Source organism: Balaenoptera borealis (genome assembly GCF_965194805.1).
Source record: "Balaenoptera borealis genome assembly, chromosome: 4".
Classification (NCBI taxonomy): domain Eukaryota; kingdom Metazoa; phylum Chordata; class Mammalia; order Artiodactyla; family Balaenopteridae; genus Balaenoptera; species Balaenoptera borealis.
This window is the reverse complement of record NC_138861.1, coordinates 103,420,753-103,441,354: the sequence shown is the minus strand read 5'-3', so window position 1 is coordinate 103,441,354 and position 20,602 is coordinate 103,420,753. Positions and strand designations below refer to the sequence as shown.

The window sequence follows — 20,602 nt, the reverse complement described above, 5'->3', positions numbered from 1 at the left end:
GGTCACCTCTGGGGCCCTGGAGTTGGGGGCGGGGGCCCGGGAACCTCCTTCCTCTGCCAAACTTTGCCCCGGCGTGGGAGCTAGGGCGCGAGCCGCGGTGCGCGGGAACGCGCCGCCGGCCGCCGCCTCCGCCGCCTCCGCCGCCTCCGCCCGGCGCTGGCAGCCGGGGGCCTCACCTCTCCGCTGCGAGGTGCGGGCTCCCAGCGCTCAGCCAGTGGGCGGTGCCGGGCCGCGCGGGGCGGAGCCGAGGGGGTGGGGGCTCCGCCGGGTATATAAATCCGGCGCCGGCTTAACTTCTGACTTGGGGTTATTTATTTGGGGAGTGCGCGGACGGCGGAGGCTGGCGGCGGCGGCGGTGGTGGCTGCCGCAGACGGTGGTTAAAAAAAGGCGGCGGCGGCGAGTGATGGGAGCGCCGTGGCTCCCGGGCGCAGGCGGGAGCTGCCGAGCTTTCCGGGCAAGGCGGGAGCGCTGAGGAGAAAGGGGAGCGTCCGGGGGCTCGCGGCCGGCTCCAGAGGCGCGGGCTGGGTTTTTGTTCGGCTGCGCTGAGCGCCAGGCAGCCCGAGCCAACAACTCCAGTTACAACAACAACCCACCTTCCCGCAGCCGAGCGAGACTAGGGCTGCTGCGTCCGTCCTATTGTTTAGACACTTGCCAGGAGCTCGGGAGTCAGCAGAGCCACCGAGTCCCCGCTCCCTGTCGCCGCTTTCCCTCTTCCCCACTTCCCTCCCCCAAGAAAGGGGCGCAGAAAGCCACCTGGAGAGGGGAAAGGGGCTGGAAGGAGACAGGCTGCTCCGGACTGCGGCCGCCGAGTCAGGTGCAGCGCCCAGAGTCGGGCGGCGTCGCGACGTCGGCGGTACGACTCCCACCGTGGCTGTGGGGACTGGATTCAAACCCTGGGAAAAGTTCCTGCACTTTGAGAAGGAGGACCCACTTGTGGGCTGTCGGGGGGAGACCGAAGGGCTGCCCCGGCCCAGGAGCCTGCTCTTATTTCTTCCACCTTTGCCATCAGGTGTCTGCTGCGGAGCTGCGGCGTATCCGGGAGACGAGAGGGGCTGACACACGCACGCACACAGGACTGCCGTTCAGCTGCCTCCTGGGGTCTCCTCGGATTAGAAGATACCACCGACCCAGCTGCCATCTCTCCACCGTTCGGAACGCCCCGGGAGAACCCGGGAAGCGGACACCTCCAGCTTGGCCTTTCCACTCTTTCTGGCCGGCCGGCCAGCTATTCCCTACTCAGCCTTAGCAGGAGCTCTCATCCTCAACTTGGCCTCTTGGATTTCCTCTCCCGGGGTCGTGACTAGTGGATATTCCTGCCTGCTGGGCGGCTCGATTGCCCTTTTGTCTTTTCTGCGTGACCCCGGGGAAGGCCCTCGTGCGGAGCGTCTCCAAGGACGCCGGGGCGGGAGGCGGAATTGCCCAGACATCCTTCAGCGAAGTGCATGTGTGTTTGCAAATCGTCCTCCGCTGTCGGTAGACGACGAGGACCGGCCCGGGCTGCGGAGGAGCAGCAGGCCGGTGGGGCAGGCCGCGAGAGTGAGCCTCGCCAGGAGCCCCGCAGCGCGGTCCCGCGCCCCCTAGGCTGCGCGTCAGCCCGGTGCGCCCCCGCGCGCCATGTCCGGTCGTCCAACGCGCTCCGCTCCCGGCCCGCGGGGCTCCTGCGCCTTCTAGTTTCGGAGAGCCCACTTTGACCGAGGCCACCATTCCTACTGAGCTTCCTTCTTCTGTCTCCTACCGTCCCCACTGGAATTGGATTTGCAGAGGGGGTCGGTGGAACCGGAACACCCCTGTTCCACGCGCAGCTGGCCCCTGCATCTTCACGATCTTCACCGCGGTTGGGAGCTCCAGGTCTTTTACCTCCAAGTTGATATTTGTGAGGCAGACGACGCGTGACCTCCTCCCCGCTGCTTTGGGGTCTCCCTGTAGCCTTGGCCGGGCCAACTGATCTTCAGGACCTAAAGTTGCCCAAGGAGCGCCTGCCTTGCAGGAGGAGGGTGAGGGGAGCTGAGAGGCGTGTATCTGTGTTAGCTTTACTGCCTTGAATATTACTGTTACTTCTATATTATCTTGTGCACGTTTTCCGGACACTCTGGGTTGCTAGACTCGCGCCAGGCACTGGGCCTCAGGCACAGCGCAGTTCCAGCAGAGCAGCAAGCGAAAGAGAAAACCCCTGGCGCCGGCGAGCTAGGAGGCGGCGGGGGAAGATGCGCGGCGTGGGCTGGCAGACGCTGTCCCTGTCGCTGGGGTTAGTGCTGGCGATCCTGAACAAGGTGGCGCCGCAAGCGTGTCCGGCGCAGTGCTCCTGCTCCGGGAGCACAGTGGACTGTCACGGGCTGGCGCTGCGCAGTGTGCCCAGGAACGTCCCCCGCAGCGCTGAGAGGCTGTGAGTATGGGCTCTTCCTCCCCCTTCCTCCCCACCATCCGGGTCGCGCAGCCCCTGCGTCGAGACTGGAGGGACTGAGCGGCACAGAGAACTGTGCCTGGGGCAGTCCTCACTAGCTTTCCCGAAGGCGCATCCTGGTCTTGAACTCTCTGGGAGGGCGCTGCCCGGGGAGGGGCCACTGCCCAAGGAGGGGCGGGCCCGCTGGCTGCTGCGCTTGGTCCCTTCCTCCCGCTCCAGTCCCGCCACTCGCAGCCCTTTGCGGGCGAGTTGTGTGAGGCTGGGGAGACGGGGAGATGGGGGACGAATAGACGCGGATGCCCGGGGCAAGGGAGACGCGACTTTGTTCCTCGGACTCTGTAAACGGAGTCACCTTGCGGTTGGGAACTGTCGCGGGTCGGTTCAGGGCCGATTCCCGGCTCTTGTCACCGCGGGGTGGCGCGAAGAAGGGGGGGGGGGGTTGACGCGGGAGGGGGGTACTCAAAAGAGAGAAACCTCCGCTCCCCGGCTTTGTGTCGCCCTCCTGGGGACTGAGGGAGAGGAGACGGGGTCGTGGGGCGGCTGAGCCCGCCCATGGGCGCTTCTACAGGCCGCGGAAGGAAGGATGCCCCAGGACGGCAGCAGCTTCCGCGGTGGCCGCGCGCAGCCCCCCGCGACTCTTCCCCCGCCTTTCATTTCTCCTGGGAGGAGGCGGCGGCGGCGGCGAGCCCCAAGGACCTGTCCGAGGGGGGAGGCTCCGGAGGCGGACCACGTCCCGTCGGCTAGGTGAAGTTAGGGCTGGTTCTCCAACCGGAGCCGGCCAAGTCGGGTCTGACCAATTTGGTGACCCCGCGGCCCTCGGCTGCCCGCTTCGGCCCTTCCTGCTGAGCCGTAGTGCCCCCTTTCCACCTTTCTGGCAGTTTCTGCGTCCCTGCTCGTGGCAGCATCTCCCCTTCCTTCCTCTCTTCGCGCTCTGCTGCCCGCAGACATCCCCGCCTCCCTGTCTCTGTGAGCCTCTAATGAAGAAGTAATCGCAACGCGGGTGTTGACGGCCCACGCGCCGCTTGTGGGGCGCTTTCCGAGTTCAGGGAAGTGGAGCGTGGAGGCCGTTCTCTTTGTGAACGCAGAGGCCGCCGCCCCGCGCTTCCCGGGCGCCCGGGGCGCGCTCCCCTCGCCGCTGAGCTTGGGCCCGGCGGGGCGAGGGCGGCCGGGGCAACGCTCTCAGCCTGCGCTCCCCGGGCCCCTGCGCCCCCAGGCTGTGAGGGGGCCGGACGGCGGAGGGGACGCCTTGGACTTGCAGGTTTCCACCAGCGCGGCCCGCAGCGCGTCGAGTCGATCTCTTATCCAGCCCATTTTCCTCGCCCTCAGTTTAAAGGCCAGAGTTGAGCCATTCCTTCCCTTGCCAGTGGCTGCCCCATCCCGAGCCCCACTGGGCCGCCCGCTACTCCGTCTCTGCCCTCCTTCCCTGGCCCGCAGCGCTGGGCAGGTTGAGGCCCTACCAAGGGTATCTTGTCAGAATGTGATCTCCCAAGTTTGTCTGGGATTGGGGGGCTGGCGGTGGCGGTTGGGACTCAGCTTATGTCAAGTAGCCCGGAAAAAGAAAGACCCCAACCACTGTAGGAACAATTCGATGGTACTTTGCTCAGCACGGAAAATGGGTTGGGGAGAAAGCAGTGCAGAACTCTGTTTTAGCCCTTGTCATTTCATGCTATTCAGAACAGTTTAAAGTTTAAGCACTAACATGTCTTATTCAACAAAAAAGGGAATGGTTTGGGAAAAAAATAGCAAATGAGTTTTAAGGTCCTTGAAAAAAAATTTATCCCTATGAGGGATCTATAAAGAAGTTTCAGAAAATAGTTTACTCAGTGCTGGCTTATAAAATTATATCATTGACAACATAAACACATTAAATACACATGATGTTTTAAAGTCAAGGTAAGGTTTACTTCCGTGAAGGACAACATTCAAACCGCAGCAAAAACTGGTTTTATTTGAAATGATTGGAACCAGGGCAAGTTTAGATCTTGACCTAAGATGCCAGAAAAGGGGTTTGTGACTCTTGAGGGAAACGTGGTGCTGAAATCTGAACAAAAATGTCAGGGCCTGAATACTATTTCCATTATTGCCCTTGCTAGTGGTTTTCACTTTACAGTCACAGCGGGGGTCCCTGAGCTGCAAATGAAGACTTTCGTTTTCATACAAACATAGAATTGTTGGAAGGTAAATGCTTATAAATGCGAGTCTTTGAAGTGCAGTTCTTTTGATGGCACTCTAACTTTATTCTTTGCCTTAGGAAGTTTAGCCATGGTGCCACCTAAGGATAGGGTTCTGAATTTTTAAAATTTCTTCCTGAATAGTATTAGAAAAGTGTTCCTTTAACTTCCTGAAGGTAACTTTTTGGGACTGTTCCTAACAGTAATAGTAAATAGCAGAATACCTGTGAAATTCATATACACCTCCTTATAAAAGCAAAAATTGAAAGCATCCCATACACACACAAAAGAGAACGTCTCTTGATAAGGGAATCACTTCATTTTTTTGTCCTATGACAGCAAGCATGGACTCTGTAAACTTAAGAATCATTTTAAAAATTTTCTTTCAAAGATGACTTCCTTTTGTTTCTGTCTCTTTTACTTTGCAAACTACTTTAGTAATTGGAACTGATCCTTTATCTCAAAGCTTTTATTTAGTTTGTATTTGTCTTTATTTAACTAGATAGTGGTAGAAATTAAACGGAACTTTCATTTTCTTACTTATTTTCTCTTAGGGATTTGAATGGAAATAACATCACACGGATTACTAAGACAGATTTTGCTGGTCTTCGACACCTAAGAGTTCTGTAAGTATGTTCTTCTGTGTTTTGGAGAATTCTCTTTTGTTTTTTAAGGTTGTGTACTTTGAATTGTTACTGATCTCAGTTTTAATAACTGTCTCAATGACAGAAACATAAAATTTTAAAAGGCCTTGGTTTCCTTTCTTTTTTTTGTTTATCAGTGTACTTCAATTTTTAATAAAAATGTAGGCCTTTATTTTAAGGTTGGATGCAAGCCATAGAAACAGTATAATGGAAATGACTTCAAATGTTTGCTATACCATACCCTAAGTGCCTTATGCATATAAAAATGTAGAATAGTTGCTTTTACAATATGAATGAGTAATGTGAGACATTTGATATACTTTTAGGATTTGAGATTAACTATAAAGTGGGCCTGCATTTTATTATTGCTAATATAAAAATGTTCAGACTTCTCTAGCAAACAACATGTACCTATATTTTCTAACATTAAAATCAAACAGTCCAGGTTTTTGCAGAGTTTTTAGTGGGAAATGTTTCTCTATAAAAATATGTTGGTCATATTTTGAATCGTTTCTTGTATTTTATATCTTTGCAGCTCTTATAAAGTTATTGCAGTATGATTACATTTTTAATTAATGTGTTAAGTTAGTTGTGAATGAACAATCATTTGAGATTCAGTGTAATGTAAAATTGTTTTTACCTACAGATTTATAAATGTTTACATTGCAGTGAACATATACTCTTGATCATTGCGTGTTCATTGTTCATTTTTGAAAAACACATTTTTGGCCTTTATGAATTCTTCCAGTTTCTGACGTATATCCATCAGTGAATTGAAGTATGTGTATGATGAATTACTGTATGTTGTTTCTTTCAGTTAAGAACTCACTTGAAAAACAGCCATCAAAGTTGTAGTGTCATGGGTTACTTTTCGGGATATACTATAGTTTATGGTTCAGGATTCTGACGAAATTTTGTGAGAAACTGAATTAGTATTTTTTATGAAAGTTTCGTGATGAGGATGCTATTTTCCTTCCTGATTTTTCTCAGATATAACATTGTTAGATTTGATATTGAATCTCAAACCAGAGCAGTATTTAACTTCATAAAGGGACAAGTTTTCAGTTGCTGAATTGACACTTTTTCAGATGGTGAGTGGTTAACATTAAGACTCCTGTTATACTTTGCATTTCAGTCAGCTTATGGAGAATAAGATTAGCACCATTGAAAGAGGAGCATTCCAGGATCTTAAAGAACTGGAGAGACTGTAAGTATTTTCAATTCCAAACTTATGATGACATAACTATATTTTAAAAAATACTTGCATTTCAAGGACCATGTCTTCAATTTCATGTCTTAGTCTTTGTAAGTTTACAGAAACAAGAAGTTGATAAAGTGATTTTCAAACTAATTTACAATTAGAAATAATAGAATTTTTGCATAAATAGTACTAACTTGTACAAGTTCAAAAATACAGACTTACTTTCCTGAGACATTTACTTCCTTGGTAACCATTGCTTTGGTACTTAGAGATGTACATTTTTTCTTATTTTTCATCTAGTTTGTTTTATTTGCTTATGTAGGAAGAAAGGTGGTAATTTTATTTGTATTTATGGTGCATTATGGAAAAGAAGAGTTTTGCTGATAGTTATTTTAGTTCCCATGCTATTGCTATGTGTGTCATTAGTGACACTGGAGGAAATATTTAAAGTTCTTAGTGATAAAGATTTGCTTTCTGATATTTAACACGTGGTGAGTATTGTTAATAACTGCTATTCACAGTTTTATTTCATTATTTTATAGTAGCTTTCTAAATATTTTTTTGCTGGAAAAAGAATTTAGTAGAAATAGAAGTAAGAGTTATGTTATCAAAACACATCATTTAACATTGATTGTTTTTTTCCAAGAAGATCAAATGTGGACTTCAGGATTTAAAATACATTTTTATTTTTTCAGACACAAAATCTTATGGATTGTTATATATTACTGGAGGACCATTATTATTTTATGCCTATAGTGTATATATACAAAAGACAAAAACCTCTGCTGAAATAATTAGATAAAATACACAGTTTGTCATTTGAAATATGAATTACATATCTCCATATGTCTTGATAATTCAAGTTTAGTAGCTTTGCATTTCTAAGGGCAAATATCAGCTCTCTTAAAAGTAGCAACAATTATCTTAATGTTTCCATGCCTGCTTTAAGAGGCACTTTAGGTAAAAATAAAAATTTTATTTAAAATAGTGAAATATGAAGTTCATTTAGGGCATAGCACGTACTCAGATTCACTGGGCCCAAGGGCAAAAGTTAATTCTGTGTAATTGTAAATATAAAAGTGGCTTGTCAACTTCTAAGGTATTTGTAAATATAGGCTACATTTTTATAACCTAAAGTAAACTTAAACAGAGATACCTAATTTATTTTGCTATAAAATTTTGTTCATGAATAATATTACAATATAGGGATATAATTGTGGAATTCAAAATAAATTTAAAACCAGTACTTAGAGCTAGTTTTGGGGAGGGGATAAAAATAAGGTAAATATTTGGTTAAGTTTATAACAAAGTTTATAAGTTCATAAGCTGTTTCTTAATATATAAAAATACTCTGAAAGTATTTATTCTTTGATCTCTTTTATGAATAGCTAATTTCTAGTGAGAACTTGGCAAAAGTATTTTTAATTCATCCATTAAAAACTAAGCATTAATATAATTTAAATGTTTAGTAAGATGAATAGATAATTTAAAATTATCATTTAAACATTAACAGTTTTTTCATGAATAACTTTTATTTATTCATATATATGTGTTTAATAGTCACATATATACATTTTTCCATGTGAGAGACATATATGTATGTATATATATTTTTTTTTCTTAAACAACTTCGACACCATTGAAGGATTCTCAGTGGCTTTTCATGAAGTCTGTATTTTGTTTATATTGTAGTTTTAAATATTTTCAGAAACACTGGAACAAACCAAACTTTCTCATTATTTTTCAAGCCACTTTGGAGTATCATTTGAACTTTCATCTTGAATAAATTAACTTTTCCTAAAAATTATTAACCAGATACCTTATGATCTGAAATTCGATTAAAGTTGTAAGTAGGTACTATTTTTTGACTTTTACTTCTCCGGGAATGTCACTTCATCTCAGAACAATTTTCTATTCTACGGAGATGCAGTCAGATGTTTCAGAGTGGGAGGAGGATTTGTAATTTTGAATGAAAGCTAATATATGTGCAGGACTTCTTTAAATCACCCCAGCTGTTGGCTGAGAGCAAATATTTCATATTTGTGAGGAAAAGCTGAGAAAATTCCTTTTGTTTACAACTGCCAAGTCCATCTGATGGAAGCACATTGTTATCTGACAGCCAATTCATCTCCTTGGGACTCTGGAATTCAAAACCATTTCTTAGGAACATTGTGGATACACTTTTCAAATATTTATTTCTTTAAATACATTAAATGGCAAGCAGTTTTGCTAAAGAATGCATTCAGGTTATTGTGGAACAAACTATTTTAAATTTTGTTCAGTATATTAATTAAAAAATAAAAATTAAAAAAGCTACCCAGAGAGTTCTATAATCAAATTACTATGGCCTTATAATAATATTATTATGGTATATATTCTTATTGTAGTAGGTGATGTCATTAACATCACACAAATTGTCTTTTTTTCCCCCGAAAGTTGCAAGAGACAATGTGATAAACAGGAAGTAATCAGTGAGTTAACTTTTAAATAATTATATCTTGTGTGAGCTTATATGTTTTTTAGCAATTTAAATGTGAGTTTTAAATTCAAACTCCAAATTATGAAAAGGTGTATAAATGCAGGTTTATCTTGTAAATGCCATTTATACTGTATATATATAATATATAATATGGCAAGTTAATTTTCTTTCTTTGTGTGAAGAACAAAAAATAAAAACATTAACTTTATTCGTATGCAATTTATGGTTCTAAGTTATTTTTTCATTTTAAAATAATAAAATCAGAACAATGCCAAATGATAATTTGTGAATATTTCAAAATTATAAGTTTTTTTCTTTTTATTTTATGTTGATAGAGTTTTAACTTGATCTAGGGAAAGAAGCCATCTGAGAACAGAAGATAAGAGCTGTGCCTTTTAGAAATCCAACTTTTAATCTCTAAGAAACAGGGTCATGTGATTAGGTTGGATTTAATTTTAGTATAGGATGAGAAAATCATTATTGGTAAATCAAAGCATTATAGCTACAAAAGAAACACATTTTTTCCCCTTCAAAGAATTGATGAAATACAAAGTTATCAGTCAAAATGTCAAGAAGTAGATGGGTATAGAAATCCTCTCTCCCTTCCCCCCTTTTCTGTCTCACTGCCTCCTTTCCCCTCACTTCCTTCTTTGTATTGTATAGAGAACAACAGCAGATGATACGATGATCAGAATGTGGGTATGAATCATTGTAAAAGGAATAAGTTTTAGTCACGCCTACACATTATGAGCACACAGTACTTCCTGTTTTGACAGTTTCCTATTCTACGCCCTGACCTAACATGTGCACTGGTGATTCCCGTGGATGCCCTGTGTTGCCAGTAGCACCTGCTTATCTGGGATGAGAATGAAGCCTTGAGAATGTGCCTCATGTAGATTGTATTAACAGGTCTCATATTGTTTAATCAAATGTTCAAATGAAATCTAATATAGTTAAGTGACTAGATAGTCAATGGAAATTAACGAAGGAAAAACAAACTACAAATAAGCTACAGTAAAGAAACATTTAAGAATTATCCTTCTTTATATTTCACGGAAGATGCCTGTGTATACTTGCAATAAAGTCTCCATGCAAAATTATTAATTCAAGGTATTTCTTGGTTAGTGTGTAATGTGTTAGAAGGCTAAAAAAATCACATTGGGACCCCTGACTTTTCTATGCTGGTATAAAGTTATGTTGTTCACTTATGTCTTATGGGATTATGCTGCAGTCATTAAAGTTCTATTTTATGGCCACTTCAGTGTTTCACTACTGCAAATCATCTGCTTTTGTAAGTTCCTGGATAATACAAATGCAAGAGTATGAGAAAGTTTTTGAAAATTTTTTAAGGTTGTCCAAAAAAATTAGGGTATTTTGTCCGAAATGCAACGAAACACTCAATGCAAAATAAAATGCATATATGCCTAAGTTACATTAATGAGAACCAATAGCATACCATTGGAAACCTTGGATATTAGGTATTTCATTAACTTCACGGTCATACCCTTGCAATAAGGAAATTGCAGAAGTGATAAAGGCAAAGGCTTGGACTGCACTTTTTTTCCAACCAATAAGTTGTAAAGGCGTTCCTATAAGACAATATTGCTTTAAACATTCCAAGTTTTGGTATCTTTGGATTTGAGATTACCTTTTTTCTACTAACTTTGTCATTTGATACTCATTTTTGCTTGAAAAAAAGAGTCCTGAAAATATTATTAAAATGAAGCCATGCAAAGCCTGTTCACTTAGCTATTTTAAAGTTTCTATCAAGTAAATACAAAGAAAATACTCATTTTAATTTAGAAATGTCTTTACAATAGAGCCTAAATTTGACTAAACACTATCCTCTCGTTAAAGGATATCTAAAAGGCACATGTATTTTTTGAAGGTGGTGCTGAGTTATTTCTCCCTGGGTGTGCATACCATGCGTAGGCATGAGACAGCCAATGTGAGGCTGAGGAACTACGGCACTCTAGAATTTCTGTTGTAGGTCGCTATACATGAGTTCAAATAGAGAATATGTTGTGGAACAGGTCTGAAGGAAGGCTTCCCTTATCCCCTGTTCATCAAGGTGGAGAATCCCTCTTCTGACTCATCCTGCAAGTTTATAGGCAACACATAACACGTCCTTTTTCTTGAAGTAAGGGCAAACTAACAGTGCTAATCTCCTTGGAAAAGAATGCAAGCTCCTCTTAAAAGAATTGTTCTCTGGCACCTTTATACCCAAGTTTAAAATCACGGCAGTTATTTTCTTGGGAAAGGCTCTTTAAGAACATCTCAAACGCAGCAAAGAGGCTCAGTATGTACATTGTATGAGATAAATCATGCACCTAGATGTTCAAGAGTGTATCACTATCTGTGATAGCCAAATATCAAATTATTCTCACCTGTTTGTAAGCAATATTGAATGATTTTAAATTACATTTACTGACTATGGTCTTAGAAGGCTTTAACGCAAGTGCACTATTAGAAGTTTTGCAGAACGTTCAATCTGTCTGAGAGGGTTTCTCATGCAGCGTTTTTTTTTTTATGGGCCTTGAAGTTGAACGGTGGTGAGAAGGCCTGTTTGCTCTTTGTGGACCGTTTTATAAATTCCGAAACAGCAAGGCTGTTTATTTTTCCCACATCTGTTTTGGGCTCATCCTTTGTGACAGTGTTTGCTGGATGCTGTGTCCTTTATACCTCCCGTGAAATGAGTAGTTTAGTTTGCACTGTTACAATGTATTTGTGGAAGCGACGAATGTCAAATATTTTACATGGAACTCTGTCTTTCATTCCTGTTGGATACCTTCCTGCCTGAATTATGCCTTCTAGACTGAATTTCACAACTTTCCATAGAAGGAGAGACTTTTCTGTATGGACTTTGTATATATTGCTCTTATCTGTTTTCAAAGCAATTTATATCTGCTGGACTGGGAGAAATATTGGTGAAAACACTTTCAGAATGAAAGTTTGGTAACAATAGCACTGATTTGGTTTTAATGCAATTGGAATCTTGCTTTAAGATAACATTAACAAAAATTTGTTTGATTGTCTTCTTGGCAGTGTCTGTCCGCCCTGGATGCAGGTGGGGCCTCATCTCTCTGCTGCTGCTCTGCTCAGTGTAGATAACCTAGACTCCCCTCAGTGTAGGCACCTTGTAATTTTATATGCTATTGCCTGGTGTGTCCTATGAATATTGGCAGACACTCATTGGTTGTGCTGTTGATTGTGCTTTCTAAACAGATACAAACTCTTCTACCTGCTTTTAAAACATTAGCTAGGAGTGGCATCAAAAAACCCTTGGTTTCAATTCCACTGTGAGATCTTGATCAAATTGCTTCGCCTTTTAAAACTGCAGTTTTATCATCATTAAAACAGAAACAGTTATCATATCTCATAGTATTGGTACACGAGTTTAGTAAGATAATGCACAGAGTTTCACAAAATGCTTGACGCAGAGTTAGCACGTAAGGAACTATTATTATTATACATTTCAGCATCTCCTTTCCTGTTTTTCAGAAGCTGAGTTTCGGAATTATTTTATCTTATTGAGCTAATAAAATGTGTCTATAATAAATTTGACTTTTAAATATCCATATTTACTATCATTTTCCTTCTGATTTTCTTATAGCATATCATCAATAGACGAGATGCGAAGTACAAAACCTTCTCCAAATTTTTTTCAGAGTATTTATCAAAATCTCTGAATATATAGAGAATATCAAGAAGTAAGGGGAATGAATAGGAAGCAACATTTTTATTAATAAGTTTTGATCTCCCTACCACAGAATATAAAGGGTGAAAATACTGATATCACTACTGAAAATATAAACTTTATCTAATACTAGCTAAATGTTAAAAATCTTTGCTTTAAAAATGTTAGCGTAAAAGACAAATGGAAATTTACCTGAGAAGAAGGCATTTATGTTTGAGAAATAGGAGATTGTAAAAGATAGACTTTTTAAGGCAGCATTTATCAAATACTTGTCACAGATCAGGCGCATTGTAAATACCTTACATTTACAATGACAGGTAAATAGGAGACTTGCATTTTTTACTAGCTTTCGTAAAATCGTTTTCATTTTACATTTTGGATTGGGGTGAACGTTGCAAATGTTAATTGAATTGAGGTGAAAGTTGAAACAATAAGAGACCTCCAACCTCTAGTAATGGACAAGTCACAGGAGCAGCTGCCAGATAATAATTGGAAACAATGCTTGTCAATAATGCTTATGCTGCCCTTCAAGTTGAGGTTGTTAAGAACCTGCATTTCAGAGGCCAGTGGTCTTTAGCGTGACACAGAAAGATCATTCACCCCACTGAAGGTCACAGTCAAAAAATAGCCCATAGCACAGAGGCAACAGTTGCTGAGATCTTTCTTATCTTTACCCTAAAAAAATGTGTCTCAGAGACCCACATTACACACTTTTCTGAAACCATGAATTTCTATCCAGCGAATTTTCAGTCAGTCGCCTGAGATCTTGTGGGCAGATTCCACCTAGCTGGTGATGACACAGAAGCTGAATATCACTGAATCTCTTATCTGTCCTTTGACACAATTGAGTATCCTGGCTGGGAACAATTGGTAATTGACCCACCTGGTCTGCTTAATGCAGCAAATTCATGTTGGTTCCCATATATCCTCCTCTGAGGTGCCCTTAATTCACTACATGCTGTTTATCTGTTCTTGGTCTATTAGATGTTAACTTCTTTAACACATTTACATTAGAGTTATTATTATGCCACGCTCACCTTCAAGCTACTAAGAAGTATTCTGTGGTATTAGAAGAAGCTAGGTTACTTTTTCTCGAGCTGTGTTTAGAAATTGTTGTGCACCTTGATAGTCTTTAACTTAATTCTGGTTTTTAAAAAATCCTCTTTAGTTTAAAAACTTAATTTCTGGTCATTGTATTAGAAATTCTGCTTAAATTTTTTTCCTTTATTGAATATTTTGGAAGAGTTTCACTTTTTATTTTAATGTTTGTATTTCCATTTATTCTTAGTTCTAATGGAAGAGGAAATAGAACAGGAAGCAAAAGTGTATTGATACTCTTTTAAAGAAAAAAAGTGGAATCATACTGTTTTTCTATGCGTGTTACCACGTCACCTATTATCTGCCTTTTTTTGTATGATAGTACTGTGTCTTATACACATGGTAGGCTTAGACACATTAAGATCATTCATAATAATTTTCAAGAAATAGTGATAAATTACTTGAATTCTGAGAAAAATATTTTATACGTATTTTTGTTTTGCTCTCAATTTTAGGTATTTTAAATAGATCATTAAAATAGTGAACTGCCTATACAGCTAGTTTTTTTTTTTTTTAAATAAAACTTGGTGTTTTATTTTTAGGTGATTCATTCGTAGATATTTAGGAAGTGGGCTATCTAAAACTACATTTTTCCCAAAAAAAGATTGGTGAAAAGGAAAGTTGAGGATTACATTATTCTGAATTATTTTGAGGAATGTTTAGACTGTGTCTCTTTGAAAGGAGTGATTCAGAGGGTATGTTCTGGAGTCAGCCCACCTGAATTCAGGTTCTAGCTCTACTTTCTATGAGCTGTGTGCCTTCATCCAAAACAGCAGTGACAGTAGCACCTACTTATGGGGTAGAATGAATGTGATAATTCATGTAAACTTCTCAGAACAGTGACTATCACCTAGTAAGCTTAATATATGTTAGCTGTTACTTTGGGAATGAATTAAGAACCACTAAGAACTTGAGAAAAAATTGAGAAAAGACCCTGCTTGCACCCTATCTGAATTATCTACTTTCTTACAATATCCAAAATGATACCAATGTAGACCCATTAACAAGAAATCTGGTAGCAGCCCTCCGTCACTTGGATATTTGAATTTGTTTCAACATATTGAATTCCTTCCAATTTCTAGATGATGTTGAGAATGGCATGGCTGGGGGAGGTTGAAGGAAGGGAAGGGAGGCAATTGCTGTATAGAGCACATGAAAGCAGGTTTGGTGGCGGGTCTTCGGTTATCTGGAGGGTGGCATAAAACCTAAGGTGGGTACCTTAGGGAGCATGCCTGGAGAAAGTTGCCTGAACATAAAATGCACATGCTAGGATTTTGCTGAACTATATCAAAATGCAAAGAGCAGTTTTTCCTAAGGACCTAATAAGTGCCCGGGAAGAAGGAAGGAAATACACAGATATGGCCTTTACACTTGAAGAGCTTGCAGTGTAGTGGGAATCAGACCAGTATGTGAATAAATATAATATAGTGTGAGGGACTCTTATTTATCAAATACTATGGGCATATGGAGACACAGGCAAGGGAGGAATCAACTTCATGTAGGAGAATCAGGGGAATTACACAGAGGATGTAAGAAAGTACCTTTTGGAGAAAAGGGAAAGCTCCATCCAGAGAGTTGCCTCTGCAGGGGCTGGGGACCTGAAGGAGCGTGCTTGTTTTGGCTGGAGAATCATGGACGATGTTTGTTAGTCCAATGGTTTGGATCAGATTATGAAAGCACATCTCTGTCGTTTTAAAAATTGCAATTGCCTCTTTGGACAATGGGGAGTCTTCCCTAGACAAATTCTCATTAGCCCTGTTGTGAATACTTGTAATCTGTTTTTTCAGACACAATATAACAAGGTCATCATTAAGTTATATTTTATTGCAAATGTTTTATGGTAGACTCTGGAAGTACTCTTTCCTCAGAACCATGCCTGGCAAAGAAAAAAAAGAAAAGCTTTTGGTTTCACTTTACATTTAACCTTGTTATGTGCTTTATTCATCAAAATTAGTGTAGGTGAAAAGTAAGTCCACCCTTTCACTACTGATTTTACTATTTTCCCTCTGATTGTCTCAGCATACATTTTTATGAGCATACATTTTATTAAGTGCTGAGAGTATTTCTATAGATGACCAACTTCTTAATAATATGAGTTATGTAGCAAAAGACGGTAAGCATAGCTGTCATTGCCTCATGGCATTTTAGAGTTGGAAGAAGTTCTGAAGTTCACCTTGTCCAACTTTTCACTTAATGCAGAATTTCTTTTTATTACATCCGTTGCGGGGAAAAAAATGCATAGCCTCTGCTTGAATATATGTGGAGTAAGGAGTTGAGAGCTTCCTAAAGCCGATCATCCCATTTCTTAATATCTTTTATACTTAGAAAGGTCTTCCTTATGATCTGCTTTCTTGAGTTATAATTACTAGTGCTGTTCCTGCCCTCCAGAGACTAAATAACTGTAATTCTGCTCCCATCTAATGACCGTTTAAATATGTCATCATATTTAGAGGAGGGCAAGATTGATATGCCCTCTTGTTCTGCCACCTTAACATTTATCTTGACCACAAGAAACACCTCAAGTTTCTTCAGTGTGATGTTAGTTTCTGGACATCCTTACTCTCCTCTGGAGCTATAGCAGCTTATAAATCATTTAAGTGTGCATTTTACATCAGCTTGTCCTCATTTTATTTAAATTTGGGAAAAGTAGAGAGGATAGATATTTATTTTTACTGAAACGTTAAATTGTACACTTAAAACGAATGAGATTGGGATATGAGTACATGAGGGCTAGATTTTGCCACTCTTTAGTTAATGTGCATAGTCCAAAAGAGCTTAGTTATGTAGTACCGGGGCTTAAATTGAGTTAGAGTTGCAATCAGATTCTTTTCTAAAATATTTAAGACATCGCAATATCAGTTAAACATTAAGGAAAAAACATTACTTAAACATTTTTGCCCTCACTGTTAGTTATAACTCAGCCTTATTCAGTTAAGAGTCAAGAACTGTGGATTGCGGTTTTCTTGTGATTTTGCCTAGAGGTAGAAACCATGCTGACACTTTCTTATGAAACTAAATGAAAAGCTAAAAAAAATGAAATTTCCACCTCCCCTCAGTACCTTGGCTGAAAATGTAGGTCATTTGGGACAGCGTATGAATTATTTTAGGGCACCATTTAATATGGTATTTCTGCTGTATGTTGAACTTGCCTAACCTAGACACCAGAGTCTGAGTCCAGAAATCCTGTTTCATTGCATCTGTGCTGGTTGACTGATGTTGCAGGGGATGTGAATTTAGAGTTTAGGCCCGAGTAATCATCATCTGAGTAAGCACAATGGAAAATTGCTTTAAAGAGTCATGTAACAAAAGGTGTAACCAACTTCTGATTTTCAATGCTTGAATTCTCTTGAATGTCGTTTCATTCTTTACTGAAATACAGGATGAGGCATGACACTACCCAATCACAGTCTCATTGTTGGGTACTTTCTATGTAACATACGTTTTGTTTTTGTTTTTCTCAAAAGGCGTTTAAACAGAAATCACCTTCAGCTGTTTCCTGAGTTGCTGTTTCTGGGGACTTCGAAGCTATACAGACTGTAAGTAGACAGAAATAGTTATTGTTGCTTTGGTTAGTACCTCGCGTTTTATTAAATGTATTTTGGATCTGTTTCCTTGTGCTTTCCTGGAATCTATTCATCTATTCACCCGTAGATTAATGGATTAAAAGTTTGCCTTTCTTTCTTTTTTTCTTTTCTCTCTCTTTTCGTTTTTTTTGGAAATTTATGATTGGTTTTCCAGTGGTTCCAGTTCCTTTGTTTGGTTAGCATTTACTGATTCGTGTATATGTTATTGTAATTGTATTATTCTTTTTTGGTCCCGATGGGGAGATTTACCTAACTTCTTTATGGAAACTTTTGATTAAGTTCTGAAGGGAAAGATTGCCACTGCACTTCCTCTTCAGAGGAAGTTGGCAGTGTTTTCTTGTCAAGTTGCGGTTTTTAATGTCAGCTTTTTTGATATTGTTTCTGTATTCACATAGTGTTTATTAGTCTGGAAATATTATTATAAGGTATTTAAAGAGGACTGTAAATTTCCTCTTAAATGTTCTTTTTAAAGCCAGAATTCCAAACTCTGCAATATGAACGACTGTAAGGGTTTCATATCAAATACGTCATTGACTGTTAACAGAAGTACTTCTTTGGAAGGAGCGTCATGTGGGTTTTAGGCAGAATCGGTTTTTCTTCCCTGGAATGCTTGTTCATTGACCTAATGTGCATAGTGAAAATATACTTTTGAAAGCTTTTAAAATTAGATTTTCAGCCATATGAATGATTTTGTGCAGATGGGAGATAAGCTACAAAGTGTTGGAAAAGTAAATAACGATTATTGATGTTTGTGGATGTTGTGAAAAATCGTTGGGATATATAGAATAAATTGCTCAGCCTGGCTCACACCTGGATGGTGGGGAAAGTCCCATATGGTCATGCTTGTGGGGTAAGTGAAGAGATTGCTTTTCCTGAACTTGACTTTGTAGCCACGGCTTCGTGGTAGCCTACTAGTTCAATATTGTTGTTATGAATTCCAGAAGTAGGAAGGCTCTCTTCCCACAGCCCTCCCCCCACATTGTATCTCATTTAGAATCTGTGTTAGGCCCTCCTCACACCTTAGCTGACTATAGAGAAAATTTTCCCAGCAGGCGAAGGTGGAACCAGCTACACACCAGGTCTTCTCTCTAGAGTCTGACTTTCCTGATTCTGTTCCTCTAAGGATAGCCAAAGTCACCTAGCAGTATTTCTCCTCTGCGTTGTGTTCCCTGCTGGTTAATTGGCCCAGTTTAAGTAAATTTAAAAGAATCAAATAAAGAAACCTTGAGACCGCCTTTTTAACAAGAATTCTCTAAGGGCTATTTTTACGAAGGAAACTAGATGTAGGCTGTTATGAAAATTATATGTATGAATATAAATTGATACTTGTATTTAATTATTTGTGCTTAGTTTGCAAGAAGGGCTACAGAGATGGTTTTAATAGATTCTACTTTCTGCTTTAACTTTTTTTCGATTGAGGGGATTTTGAAGAATTGATTTCAAAGCTAGTATACATTGAGTGCTATTAAATTACTACTTTGCTAACAATGTGCGTATAAAAACAATCCACGTAGTCTAGAAAATTGTCTGTTTCCTATGTAGCTATGAAAATATAATTTAAATGGAATGACTGTTATAGCTAGAATTAAAATTATTAAGCTGAAGAGAGGAAAATATAGGAAGTAACTTTAACACTGTCTCTGAGAAACTAGAATGTTTGATTTTTAGTCTGGAAGTACTGGGATTAATTTTCTTAGAGGGATTCAGGTGGTATAATAATCTAGTGCAGAATCACTTATCAGCGAATTATATTCTGTTTAATATTTTGCCCCCTTTGACAATGTCATATAATGGACCAAGAGATTTTCCCTTATGTTTTGTTATGATTTTATAACTTTATGAAGCTGCTGTATGAAAGAAGATGACTCAGAATCCTTATGTGAGTTAAAGAAACAGAACCCATAAAACTATAAGGCAACATTTTGTAGTTAATTAAAAGCATGATAACAAGTGGGGCGATAGGCAGCTAGAAAATGTGTTCAGAGTCATGTTGTGCCTGTTTGGCTCAAAGGATTTCCCCTGGGGAGTAATGGAAGATAAAATTTTGTTTCTGATGTGGGACTAGTTGCAAGAGGGACTTGAAGGCTTTGATTTCCTGAAGTTAGAGCTTGATGGCTTATTGTTCAATACTGATTGTGACTTGACACCTGACATAGACACTGGATACACATGGAAACATAGAGGTGTAATTTTTTTCTGCATCAGGAAAAAGGAATCTTCTTTTGAGTTGAGGCACTGTTCTCTCACCTGAATTAGACCTAGTGGATTGTTAGCAATGATCTTTCTCTTGAGAGGAAAGTTATAAGCTACATGTGACCAGTTTTTTATGATGGTGATCACTAATTGATTAAACAACCACCATTAAGAGTATTTAATAAATAAAGGAACAAAAGCATTTGAAGCTAGCTGCCTGTCTAGTTTAATTTCCAAGAGGAAGGATGCAAGTTCAAGTATTCTTCATATGATACAGGTGCCTAGTAGCTAACCCGAAACAACTGTTCTGACAGATGGAAAAATATGCACAAATCTACATACAAAAATGTCCTTTAAAATGTTCATTTAAAAATGAACTTTTCTTTCACAAGAAGGATAAGTGACCAAACAAAAGATACAGGATTTTGGACAAACAATAGGACAATATGTTGTGACAGGGAAAAGTCGACTGGTGGTTGTATTTGCATATCAAATGGTCTACAGTTGCCCTACTGTATAATTCAGTAGAGCCATACACATCTAGAATTCATGAAAGAAACAAATTTAGATTTATTTTCTCTTTATAAATTGATGCATAATGCTAATTCGTACCTCCAGTTCTTTTCCTAACTTATTTTATCTTTTACCCTTACTTAATACTATTGTTTCCTGATACATAATCAATGAAAAAGTTTACTTGTTTTACTATATAGTTCATACACTGATGTTTGACTTTTATCATTGTTTGCTTAGATTAAATCTAAGCAAACTGGACATTATACAGATTTTCTTTGTGCTTCTGTAATGAATAATCGCCATTTGACTCTTGGCTGAAAATGAGATGCCAGGTGAAGAAGCACACATGCTTTTTAAAAGAAAACTCTAAATGCAGTATAAAAGAAAAAGAGGGTACACTGTATATGAATTATGATTCGACACGGTTGGTTGCTGCTAGCGGCCAAATATGCTTTTCCTTTGCTGTCTGCTCCAATTTCTCTTTGGACGGGTTGAGAGAGCACTCCATGTTCAGGTCAAGATGTTTGCTCAGAAATAGTAGTACAGTTGCAGCTGTGTTTGTTGGAGCAGGAGACTAGTTTAAATAGCATTACCATTTATCCAGTCCATTAACAGAA

General features: G+C 40.2%; 1 protein-coding gene across 2 annotated transcripts in view; it reads left to right on the top strand.

Moving 5' to 3' along the window:
- The first annotated feature begins 323 nt into the window (after positions 1–323).
- Positions 324–20,602, top strand: part of SLIT2 (slit guidance ligand 2) — a 380,046-nt gene continuing 359,767 nt past the window's right edge. Inside the window, exons 1-5 of one of the 2 annotated variants that reach the window (XM_082391835.1) lie at positions 324–854; positions 1,011–2,384; positions 5,128–5,199; positions 6,353–6,424; positions 17,157–17,228. In XM_082391835.1, the coding sequence (XP_082247961.1) occupies positions 2,206–2,384; positions 5,128–5,199; positions 6,353–6,424; positions 17,157–17,228 (395 nt within the window). In that variant the 5' untranslated portion in view covers positions 324–854; positions 1,011–2,205. Of the gene's footprint in view, positions 2,385–5,127; positions 5,200–6,352; positions 6,425–17,156; positions 17,229–20,602 lie in introns of both variants that reach the window. The other variant, XM_082391836.1, reaches the window with a different exon arrangement.